The 12,653-nt window shown below is 41.8% G+C and overlaps 1 protein-coding gene across 2 annotated transcripts in view; it reads left to right on the top strand.

Moving 5' to 3' along the window:
• The first annotated feature begins 2,209 nt into the window (after positions 1-2,209).
• PRKG2 (protein kinase cGMP-dependent 2) overlaps positions 2,210-12,653 on the top strand; it is an 88,197-nt gene continuing 77,753 nt past the window's right edge. For both annotated transcript variants that reach the window (XM_060093215.1, XM_060093204.1), the window contains exon 1: positions 2,210-2,670. In XM_060093215.1, the coding sequence (XP_059949198.1) occupies positions 2,210-2,670 (461 nt within the window). The remainder of the gene's footprint in view (positions 2,671-12,653) is intronic.

The raw sequence follows: 12,653 nt of genomic DNA, 5'->3' as shown, positions 1-12,653 counted from the left end.
CCACGGTGTCCTGGGCCACTTCTTTGAATTCTAGTCTCCTTAACCTTTTTATATATTCCTAATATATAAGAATAGTAAATGCTGCTGAGTCCACAGAAACTTAAAGGTTAGACCTGCCACAACTCTGCAACATATTACGGCAGTTCCCTGGAGGCTAATGTTTATTAACGACTACTTTGAACCTGAATTCTATGAAGAATGTCTGGGTATTGCAAGATTACTTTTATAAGTGCATTTATTTTCTGTTTCTACCATCCATCTTAGGTGACCTGCATTGACTATTTGGTTGCATCAGTTTGAAACTTAGAGGCTGTTTATGTCTTTGTCTTTGTTGTAAATGTTCATGATGATTCCGGTAGAGCTAGTGAAATCAGTCTAAGCTTTTATTTCTCTCAGAGTTTGAAATTTGGGGAGAGAGAGGGCCAAGAATGTGTGAGATTTATAACTTCAAAGTTCCATCTATCTCTTATTAGATAATAAGTGGTCATTCAAACTTAGTTTACAAGTTTCTTGGGTTATGGCTGTCAAAAATTACACGTGCAAAGGTATGAAATTTAAGTAGCTAGCTTAAAAAGACTTAAACCTTATGATAATTAATCAAAGCAGTATTTTCCAAACTTCAGCCTTTCCAGTTCTTTTTGATTTTGCTCGTATGTGCGTATTAACTGCAGATGATTTCTTTTCTATTTTCACTGAATTGACTCAGTAAATCAAGCTATCTTACTGAACCTCAAAATTTTGTGGTGCCAATTATTTATATTTCTAATGAATGTTAAATTAAATACATAGCTATTGAACTAAAAAACATTTTTTAAAAAATAAATTTTATTTATTTATTTATGGCTGCGTTGGGTCTTTGTTGCTGCCTGCGGGCTTTCTCTAGTTGCAGCGAGCAGGGGCCACTCTTCATTGCGGTGCGCGGGCTTCTCATTGTGGTGGCTTCTCTTGCTGCGGAGCACGGGCTTTAGGTGCACGGGCTTCAGTAGTTGTGGCTCGCGGGCTCTAGAGCGCAGGCTCAGTAGCTGTGACGTACGGGCTTAGTTGCTCCGCGGCATGTGGGATCTTCCCGGACCAGGGCTCGAACCCGTGTCCCCTGCTTTGACAGGCAGATTCTTTTTTTTTTTTTTCCTTGCTGTACGTGGGCCTCTCACTGCTGTGGCCTCTCCCGCTGCGGAGCACAGGCTCCGGACGCGCAGGATCAACGGCCATGGCTCACCGGCCCAGCCGCTCCGTGGCACGTGGGATCCTCCCAGACTGGGGAAAGAACCCGTGTCCCCTGCATCGGCAGGCGGACTCTCAACCACTGCGCCACCAGGGAAGCCCTGGCAGGCAGATTCTTAACCACTGTGCCAGGGAAATGCCTAAAAAAACATTTTTGAATCAACTAAAATCATGCCTCATAATCCCCAGTCTGCCTATTACATCCTGAGACTCACTGGATTAGTAACTACTTTGGGGCCTACACTGAGGATATTCTTTACAGGAAAATAATAGAGCATTGTACCATAGGTTGTCATTTTTTGGACAATCTTGGCTTTAGGATATAAAGTAAAGGATGTAGAAGAACCCCCATGCCTCTGTTTTACCTTCTGGTAACTGCCATCCAGAAGTTTGCAACAGCCAGCGTTGTCAGAAAAGCCAAACTTAATAGGCACACACGGCTGGAGAAAAGTGCTAATACAGCAACACCAACTGTGCCTCCTCCTCCCGAAGTGCAGATGTGTTATTTTCTAAACCAGGGGGAGGTTTCTTAGTGTAGCCACTCAGGGAGCTGTGAGAGTTGTGACATTAACAAGCCTCTGCTAGCAGCGGTAGCTGCTCTTGGTGTTTTATCTTTGCCATGCTGACATCCGAATCGCAGTTTTGTTGTGATGCTTTTGACAGCTGTCCGGAGAGAACAACCAAAGAGAAGAGCAGGTAACGCAGGCCATTTGTGCAAAATGCTTATTATGTGGGATGCTTGGGCCAGCAAAGGGATGGGGAAGAACGAAACCAAGTGCCAGCTCCTCCTCATTGAGGGACAAAGGGAATCAATCCATAGCTTTCCTTCTGGAAGCGTGGGGGAATTTATTGGTTACCAAAACGCCATGAGCGCTGTGTTTCTCTTTATGAAACAGAGCGGATTGAGAGGGGCGGCGGTGGCGGTTGGGAAGTGAAACTCCACTAGGGAATCCCCAATTCTCTGCCCTCTCTTAGGTCCTTGAGCAAAATGGGAAATGGTTCCGTGAAACCCAAACATTCCAAGAATCCAGATGGCCACTCTGGGAACCTCACTACCAGTGCCCTCCGGAGCAAGGTGACAGAGCTGGAGAGAGAGCTGAGGAGGAAGGATGCCGAGATCCAGGAGCGGGAGTACCATTTGAAGGAGCTACGGGAGCAGCTGTCCAAGCAGACTGTGGCCATTGCAGAGCTCACGGAGGAGCTCCAGAACAAGTGCATCCAGCTGAACAAGCTTCAGGATGTGGTACACCTGCAGGGAGGAAGCCCGCGTCAGGCGTCTCCGGATAAAGTGCCTCTTGAGGTCCACCGCAAGACCTCGGGATTGGTCTCCCTCCATAGCAGGAGGGGAGCGAAGGCTGGTGTGTCTGCTGAGCCCACCACCCGAACCTATGACCTCAACAAACCCCCCGAATTTTCCTTTGAGAAAGCGAGAGTCAGAAAGGACTCCAGGTAAGTTCCCACCCGCTTTTGGACTCAGGTGGCCTTAACTATTATGAAACATTAGAACGCTATTTATTGAGTCTCCTCAATGGAGAAGCGCATATGAACCCTTTCAGATTTTGGGGATAGAGGGGCTTCTGAAAGCGTTTTGTTTTGCAACAGGGTCTCCCTTTAAGTAGAACTTCTCTTTAAAGCAGGACTCTGCTTTACCTGGACTTTGAATTGTGATTTGCATAACTGAGGAACCGAGTTTACAAAAGTCATTTCTGTTATCCTGAAAACCCTAGGGGAGTGCAGAGGTGGTTGTAGGAAGTCTGCTCTTCTCTCTTCCAAAGAAGTAGACTTAATGGTGTACACAAATCACGCTGAATTATGAATATGTATAGCAAAAGCCACTTCTTAGCACTTAGTCTGCAGGTATCATGAAAAAGGGATAAGCTGATGCCTCTGAGGGGGGTACATTCATTCATTCATCCCACAGTTTTAGTTAAGCACTGCCTTCTCCCGGCCACTGTGTTAGATGCTAAGTATATATCAGTGAATAAATAGACACAGAGCAGTTCCTGTGGGAAGATAGTATACACGGAAACAAGTAAACATTGTGTAATTATTAATTAAGATTAATGAAATGATAAAACTGACAGTAGAGTGGGTGGTGTCTGGGATTAAGGGGGAGAGAAGGTCAAGGAGGGGACAGAATTGGGATTGTCATGGAGACCTAGTTGAGGAGGTGACCTTTAACTGAGACCCAAAGGAGAAAAAGGAGGATAGACCAGGTAGAAAGGACACTTACTTCAGGCAGAGGGAACAATTAAAAGCTAGAATTAATTTTAAAAATAAGGATTTTTAAAAGAACATGTAAATATTTCCCACAGTATTCGTGTGTGTGTGTGTGTGTGTGTGTGTGTGTGTGTGTGTGTGTGTGTACGTTTCTTTTCTGGCTCAAGTTTGAATTTCCTAACCAGGAAAGATTGATTAGAAACATTATGAGTTAGGGTCTCCTTTCTGCACTATTTTTAAATGAGTAAATATTTATTAGTTGAAATTAGATCTTTTGCCTTGATAATGTCTTGGCTGAGCCTGGATCCTTCTTGCAAAATCCAAGATTTGTGAAATTAAAACAACTTTAATTTATTCACACACATAAATAATATAAATCAAGATAAAACATCTGACTTAAACAAATAAATGATTAATTTTGATAACAGGATTATAAAGGGAGGTTTAATTCATCAATTTGTTGACAGTGCTTGGCACATAGTGAATGAGCAATAAATGTTTGTTAAGGAAACAAGTCATGCCGGATTATAAACGCATAATACTCTGTGGTTGAAAGAATCTGATTGACGTTAGAGTTCAGAAGACTTTTTTTAAGCCAAGAGTTTATTTATTAGTTGGCTTAGAAAGGTCTTATCTATTCCCATTGCAAAAATAATAATTATTTATTTTCAATGGTGTGAATTCAGAAATTATAAATGTTGCTTACAAACTTACGCTTGTTTTTCAAAAATTGAACATCATAGTGTTCTCTTTTGATGTATAAGAGATATATGCACATATAATAATTGTATTATGCATTCTCTCTATGTACTATACACATACATATGTTATGCATACTATATATATATACATAAGACAATATATTATTTACCCACAAAAATTCTTTCAATAACAATGTGCTTATATATCTAGGAGAAGTGCGAGAGAATTTAATAGTAATTCATCTTCTTTGACCCTCTTCCTACATATTCCACCAGATTTCTCCTCTTGAATGAAGATTATTTTCAATTATTTTTTCCAAAGACTTATGCCTGTCTTGAGGCAAAACACTATTCTCCTGGTGTTAGGTAACAGAACAATCCAAGATAAGTACATTCTTCTGTATTTTTTATTAGCTCTATTATAACGAGGTAAAGGAAATCAATAGCTAAGCACAGTTAGTTTTGGGGCCAAACCACCTGTCTGTAGTGAATGGGACACAGGAGAGGAAAGACATTATAGCCCTTATAAGGATGGATGAATAAGGATGAGCAGTGATTCCCCTCATCCATCATAAAGGCAGGCCCAGTGGGTATAAGTTTGTGTTGGGGATATGATGAAGAAATGGGATAACTGATTCCTTAATGATTAAATCCTAAAGAGACCAAATTAGATTATTTATGCCTTCATAATCCCTTTATGCTTTCATAGAGCCTTTTGGTTCTAAATTGAAAAATTAATTAGAATATGGGAACCACTCTTTTGTCATTGACGGGTTTATGTCTTATTTCCCCTTGCAGACATTTGTACCTGAATTTTCCCTGCAATTTCCCTTACAAAATGTCTTTCCCCTTAAGTCTGGAATAAGTGGCTAAACGCAGATAGCTAACATCAATTCAGAGATTTAAAAATGTCCAGTTCTTTGAAAGTGCTCAATATTATAATTCATTTTCCATTTTCAAATAGTTCCAGTTTTAGAGAAAGTCTGTAAGTAAAGTTTGGATAATTTATCCAAATATAAATTTTATACAGTCTTTATATACAGTCTTTATACAGTCTATCAAAAATTTTGTAAGAAAAAACTTTCTGGAAGTTAGAACATTAGAAAAGATGAGAGCACCATTCACTGATAAAAGGATGATGGACAGTGTCCATTGGTTTGGCTACTTTTCCAAGCAGTTCCTGTTAGATATTAGAGAATTTAAGATAGCAGTCAAAATGGAGCCTTCATTTAGTTTTAGGTTCTCATGATTTATTTGTTGAACTTTATAAAGTTTCCTGGCTGACTTTATGAATAAATTTGTTTTTACTAATACGTGTCAACTACATTTTGGATCAGGTTCCCCTTCCACACTGGATCAGAAAGTCATTGAATGGTTTTTTAGTCTTTTTGTCTAACAGGATGTCTCTGATGAGTATTTAACAGTGAGCAAGAAAGTAGGGGGAGATTCCAGCCCTCCTGCAATCAACAGCGTGGGGGAGATGTGAAGTACTGAGAGAAACCAGAGAATAACATTTGGGGGGATGATAGATTTCGAATTTGAGGATTCAGATTCGGTAATTCATGAGAGACTCTCAAACCCATGCCACCTCACTCTGTGAGTTTGCTGAGGCCCCTGTGCTCAGATGTATTATAAATGGCAAGTGGACCTCAGCAACTGCCAGGCAGCCCACTCATGCCATCTTTGTTGTCTTGTACCCAGCAAGTGTACTTGTAAGGTAGGAAGGGGGAGCTTAAATAGTATAGTTGCACCTCCCTGCTTTATCTGGAGGAACTTATATGCTCTAATGGCATTGGAGAACTCTTTTAATTTGTCTCTTGCAAAATTCAAGGGGCTACTTTTTTTTTTTTTTTTTTTTTTTTTTTTTTTTGCGTTACACGGGCCTCTCACTGTTGTGGCCTCTCCCGTTGCGGAGCACAGGCTCAGCAGCCATGGCTCACAGGCCCAGCCGCTCCGCGGCATGTGGGATCTTCCCGGACCAGGGCACAAACCCGTGTCCCCTGCATCGGCAGGCGGACTCTCAACCACTGCACCACCAGGGAAGCCCCAAGGGGCTACTTTTTAAGATCAGGTTCTAGAATAACTCAGTGCTGTTCAAGATAATTTTCTGCAGTGATGGAAATGTCCTATAATCTGTGTTGTCTGATATGGTAGCCAACAGCAGAATGTAGCTGTTGAGCACTGGAAATGTGACTAGTGCCACTGAGGAACTGAATTTTTAATTTCAAGTTATTTTAAAATTAAATAGCCACATGTGTCTAATGGCCACTGTATTGGATACTGCAGTTCTAGATTATGTGGTTTTGACTGTAACCGCTGTCTTTTGAGGTGGGAATTGTGACTGTAGTGAAGTTTGAGAGAACTTACAGACAAAATAAGACCTGTGTTCGGTATTAGGACAATGTCACAGAAAATTAAAATAAGCCTGTCAGATTGAGGTGGGCACAATGTGGAATCCCTCTTCAGCTGAATGGAACCTGCAGTCTATCATAGCCTTTTGTAGGGACTTGGCTTTGTGCCCACTGACCATTTTAGATCTTCAGAAGCATATAACCATGTGGGCATGTAGCCCATTTTTTTTATAGGTACTCAGCCTTTCTGAATTATCATAAATCATGATGAGTCAGAGCATTCCAGTATATCAAATACTCTGATCTCTGATTTAAATCTATTACAAGAACTATCTGAAGACCTTAGAGCTGGAAGAACCTTAGAGATTGTTTCATGCTTCTCCCCTATTGGAGAAGTGAGGAAACAGGTGCAGGGGAGTTGCAGAATAGGCCATGGTAAGTGGCAGAGCTAAGAATAGAACCCAAGATTGACTTTGAAACCAGTTCTTTCCCTCTACCATCCCAAAAACGGTTGTGCAAAGACTGGATTTGCCTCTGGGTAGGTGTCAAGCCAAAAGACACTACCAAACCAAAGAGCAGGAGAAGGAAGGATTTATTACTTGCAGCAAGTAAAGAGAGCACCGAAGATATTTCCCAAAGCAGTATGTCCCTGAACAGCAAAATTGGGAAAGTTTTAACTAAGGGTGCATGCATATTTATGAAGGGGCTTGGGCAATGTATGCATATTCATGGAGGAGAATTCAGTGTAGAAATGGGGCAAAGATTGACAGAGTCCTGGCTCTAGTTGACTGAAATCAATAAAGGTCAGCATGATCATTCCTTAGGTTCCAGTTAATCGGGTGGTTGAGTGCTTGAGGGAGTTTTGGATCCTGCAGAATAGCTCAAGAATATGCTTCAGACTGATCTTTACCTTTGAAACAGAACTGGGAGTCTTTACAACTGATTTATTGTCTCCAATATGGTTATTTTTCTGGCCTGATCAAGAGCAAGCATTGTGGCCAGACTTAGATCACAAAATGGCTTAGGCCTAAAATGGCTTCTCTTATGTCAAGAAAGATATGTCTGGTTCTCTTCCTCTGGGGGTCCCCGACCCTATCTACCTATACTAGTGTTCTTAACCCACAAAGATCAAAGGGCTCAAGTCAGGTTCATTTGGGCACCGGTCTGCTTTATTTTGATACACTGTATTGATTGGTAGGATGAACGATGCTACTTCCCCGCTTCTTCCAAGCAGAGTTGAGCAGAGTTTACCCATTTCATTAATATTCACCAAGTGCTAGATCCTCAGAGCTCAGGCCTGTGTGAAAAGGACACAGAGAATGGATTTGATCCATCTGATGGTACAGACTGATATATATGGAGGGGCACGAATGGGTTCTGAAACAGGTACAGAACTTCTCAGGGCTGAGAACTGAGTATCAGTGGCAAAGGTGGGTGAGAAAGAGCTCAGATCACATTTCTGTCCATGTCTGACCTGCCTTGAGCACCAAGACAACCATGCCTGCAGAGGTCAGACCTTTTACTGAAATTAAATTTTCTGTTGATGTAGACATTGCTTAACAAACTTCAGTACCAGCAGAACAAAATTATGAGCTCGTGCAGAATGTCTGGTGGAACACAGGCAAATTAATCAGAGACATCTGGCAAGTCGCTGGTATGACTTCCTTTCACTGAGAACGCCTTAACTATCATCTGAAACTATTGTTCTTCTTTGAAAAGGAGAGGTAAAACAAAGACTTGCCATCTGACTTCAGATGTTGACTCTAGTTTTAGGAAGGACAATGGGTCTCATTTGTCACTCCCACCCCAGGAGCAGAGAATAGGTAAAAGTTGAAGATGCTAGTGAGTAACGCATTTAAACAAGATGTGGAAAAACAGCCAGGAAGAAAGAGTGTGTTTGTTATTATTTGTTCTTCCTTTCTAAAGCAGTGCCGAGCATTTCAATGTGCATTATAGAAATACAGCTCTTTTACTGAGCAGAAGTGTTTGCATGGAAAGATAATGATAATAGTAATAACAACATTTATACATCGCTAATGATGTGCCAGGCACCACTCTGAGTGCTTCACAAATATTGGATTATTTAATCCTCACAACAGACGCATGAAATAGATATTATTATCACCATCATAATAGATGTGATTATGTATCATTTTATATATGAAGAAACTAAGGCTTACAGAATTAAATAACTTGCCTAAGGTTACACAGCTTTTAATATAGGAACCGGGATTCAAAACCAAGAAATCTGCTACCTAAAGTCTGTTCTAAATAAGAACTGACAGTATAGCACCGGGAACTGTATTCATTATCTTGTAATAACCTATAATGGAAAATAATCTGAAAAAGAATACATATATATAACTGAATCACTTTGCTGTATACCTGAAACTAACACAATGTTTAAACCAAGTATACGTCAATAAAAAGTCTGTTGTAACAACTGCAGTATCCCACTATACCAAAATGAAAATTAGAGGAGGATTCTTCATATTTTAGTTGGGAAGCCTTGTAAAAAATTAAATATTTTTTCATATGGTTACCAACAGTTCCCTACTATTGTTGTTAGGATGTTTGAAATCAGAATGTTTTATAGCAATAATGTTCATTTAGACATCCAGATCAGAGCTGGCTACTCAGGGATGGGGTGAGAAAATCAAGTGTTTGGGCAACTGCTAGGCGTCTGTTGTTTTCTGTGTATTATCTCATGGAGACTTGCCTAGTGAGGTAGGTGTTACTTTAACCTTGGACCAAAGGTGAAACGAAAGCTCAGAGGCGTTCAACAGTTTGCTCAGGGTCCTCTGCTGAGCCAGGTTTCCAGTGTGAGTCTGCCTGATGTGAGAAGTGTGTTCTCTACCGTTGTGTGCACGACTCTTAGAGCCGGAGCAGCCTGCAAAGTGAATGGCTCCCCCTTGGGGTTGGTGAGGGGTGTAGAGGGGATAGGCAGTGCTGTTAAACTTCAGAAAAAGGAGAGGTTAGGAGCGCGGAGGAATTGAAGAACCTGCCTAGAATTCAGTGGCAGCTGCCTTGACACCTCAGAGAAGGGAGATAGATTTTGGCAAATTTTCCGAGTCCTGGCACCCAGCGCCCAGGACTTCCTTTTCTTCCTGCCTTTTCTTCTTTCTCTCTAGAAGCCAAAGGGCCTGGGCTCTCCTCACTCTGCACCCCACCTAAGCCCTCTCTCAGCCTCTCAAATTACCCTCTGCTTGGTTTATAGTCGCCCTCTGTTCCTTCTCACTTTATCCTCACATCTTCCAGTCTGTCAGTTGCTAGGTGTTAGGAAAAATGTGTAATTAAGCCTCAGAAAACACTCAGGACCCAAGGACTAATCGTTGTGAAAATCAAAAATTGAAGTGCTCATTTTAAGTTCCCAGCTGACTCGGAACCACCCTTCCCTTGCCTGGTGGTCGGCGTTCCTGAGTTACAGCATGTTCTGTGATGTTTTTATACTACTGCACAATAACCACAGCCTTTTTTTTTTTTTTTTTTTTTTTTTTTTTTGCGGTACGCGGGCCTCTCACTGTTGTGGCCTCTCCCCTTGTGGAGCACAGGCTCTGGACGCGCAGGCTCAGCGGCCATGGCTCATGGGCCCAGCCGCTCCGCGGCATGTGGGATCTTCCCGGACCGGGGCACGAACCCACGTCCCCCGCATCAGCAGGCGGATTCTCAACCACTGAGCCACCAGGGAAGCCCCACAGCCATTTTTGACCCCATAGCCTTGGCTAGAAACATTCCCTTTACGCCTTCAGATGAACACATTCAGTTCAACAAATGTTTATCGAGTATTGAATTCTTTAGTTTTGTTTTCTTTCCTTTCTTTTCTGTAGTTCTTTCTGTCTCCTCTCCCCCATTCCTTTCACTTATATGTTTATTTTGTTTGCTCCTAATTTTCCTCCTCTCTCAGCATCAGACTAGTCAAGGGCCATCAGTACCAATTTCTAGTACCTAGTATAGGCCAGACACTGAGTTATCTCATTTATTTTCATAACAAACCTACCGGGTGAATATTATTGTATGCAGCTTACCAAGAGTAAGTAACTAGCCCATGGTGGTCGTCAGTAGTGCCTAAAGCTGGGCAACCTCACCTAGATCCCAAGACAGCTGCCACTTAATCAGAACAACTCTGAAACCTACACTTATTATATTTTGCCTGCTCTCTTACTACTTTATGGGATATTTATAGCAGCTTATGGATCTGCTGCCTCTAAGTAAGTTACTCCAGGTGAATATAGCAGGACTGACTTTGAATAGCTGTCCTGAGAGCCTGGGCAGAGCCTCCAGCTCTCCTTACTTATGGCTTTTAAGTGTCCTCTGAAATGGATTACTCGTTCCTGACCCATTTTTTCCCTCACACACATTTCATGCCTTTCTGGACACTGCCCATTTCCTTGCTAGATTCCCGGGAAAGAGTGTAGTAGAAACAGTATGGTTGAGAAGACAGTGACCTTTTCTCCTTGCTTGTCCAATCAGAGGGAAGCATCATCACTGACCTCGGCCAGTGCAGTCAGTTTCCAGGGAGCCTCCCCTTTCTTTGCAAAGCCTGAGCAGCTCAGCTCATCACCTGACTTTTTCTAGGGTTTAAACTGCTTCTCAAGAAGGGGGAAAAAATCTAAAGCCAAGGAAAAGCTTTTCAGTTTTTAGACTCTGGAAATACCTTCTGTGTGAAAGATATATTTGTTGTAATGATCCTTTAACTAAACCTGATTTCGTTCTTCAAAATCTCATTTTAAGATAATTTGCTCTCCTCCATGCAGACTTTCCTTAGACACATTGGTGAGTTGTAGATTTTTCAGTGCAGTCTTGTTTGACAGGTTTTTGTTTTTGTTTTTGAGATCTAGGGGCAAGAATCCCCAATTTCCTTTGAATCATTCCAGGAGTGTTTGTTTGTCATGACAAATTAATTTGAATTAGTAAATTCCAAGCATCAACTTTCTTAGTCTTTTTGGGGTTTACAAATCAAGCTCTAGAGAAATATGAAGGAAAGAAAGATCTGTAGCTTCCAGTCTCTTCTCTCCAGATGAGGTGAGAAAAAAGGAGGTAAAAAGTGAGCAGGAGAAGATACTACTTGATAGTCCTTGGAACCAGAAACTCAGGGAAACCCAGGTGTGTTAGTTTGCTATTGTTAGATAACAAGTTACCACAAACTTAGCAGCTTGAGACAATGCATATTTTTTATCTCGGCATTTCTGTGGGTCAGGAGTCTGGGTGAGGCTATTTAGATAATCTGCTCAAGGTTTCAGCAGGCTGCAGTCAAGGTGTCAACCGGCTGTGTTCCTTTCTAGAGCTTTCTAGTGGAAGAGGTCCTCCTCTAAGCTCAAGTGATTGTTGGCAGAATTCAGTTCCTTGTGGTGGTAGGACTGAGGTCCCCATTTTCTTGCTGGCTGTCAGCCAGGGGCTGCTGTCAGCTCCTAGAGGTCTGCCCAGAGTTCCCTGTCATATGTCCCCCTCATATGACAGGGGCCCTCTCACAACATGGCTGTTTACTGCCTCAGGGCCAGCTGGAGAATCTCTTTACTGTAGGCTAAGATGAAGTCTTATATAACATACGCTGGGTGACCCTCCCATCACAGTTGCTATATTGTGTTGTCAAGGAGCAAGTCCCAGGTTCCATCTCCACTCAGGGGGAGGGGATTGTATAAGAGCCTGACACCAGATGGGTAGAGACAGTGAGGCCATCTTAGAATTCTGCACACCATACTGGCCCCTTTGCATCTCTGGTATGAGATTCTCTGACTAAGAATCTGGCCATGCTAGATATGTAAAGCCATATATAAAAAGCCCAGAGTCTTATACATGCATATTCATAGCATATTCACAAGATGCAAATACTCACTGATGGATGAATGGGTAAATAAAATGCAGTATATACATACAATGAGATACTATTCAGACTTAAAAAGGAGGGAAAGCCCTTCCTTTTTCATGGTACAATATGAATGAATCTTGATGACTTTATGCTAAGTGAAATAAGTCAGACTCAAATTATTCCACTTTATATTAGGTACCTAGAGCAATCAGATTTCCAGACACATCAAGTAGAATGGAAGTTTCCAGGGGCTGGGAGGAGCAGGGAATGGGGAATTATTGTTTAATGGGTACAGAGTTTTAGTTTGGGAAGTTTAGAAAAGTTCTGGAGATGGGTGGTGGTGATAGGTGCAAA

This window comes from Mesoplodon densirostris, chromosome 1, assembly GCF_025265405.1.
Source record: "Mesoplodon densirostris isolate mMesDen1 chromosome 1, mMesDen1 primary haplotype, whole genome shotgun sequence".
Lineage (NCBI taxonomy): Eukaryota > Metazoa > Chordata > Mammalia > Artiodactyla > Ziphiidae > Mesoplodon > Mesoplodon densirostris.
Note: the sequence above shows the minus strand (reverse complement) of the source record. Positions and strands in the feature narration are given on the sequence as shown.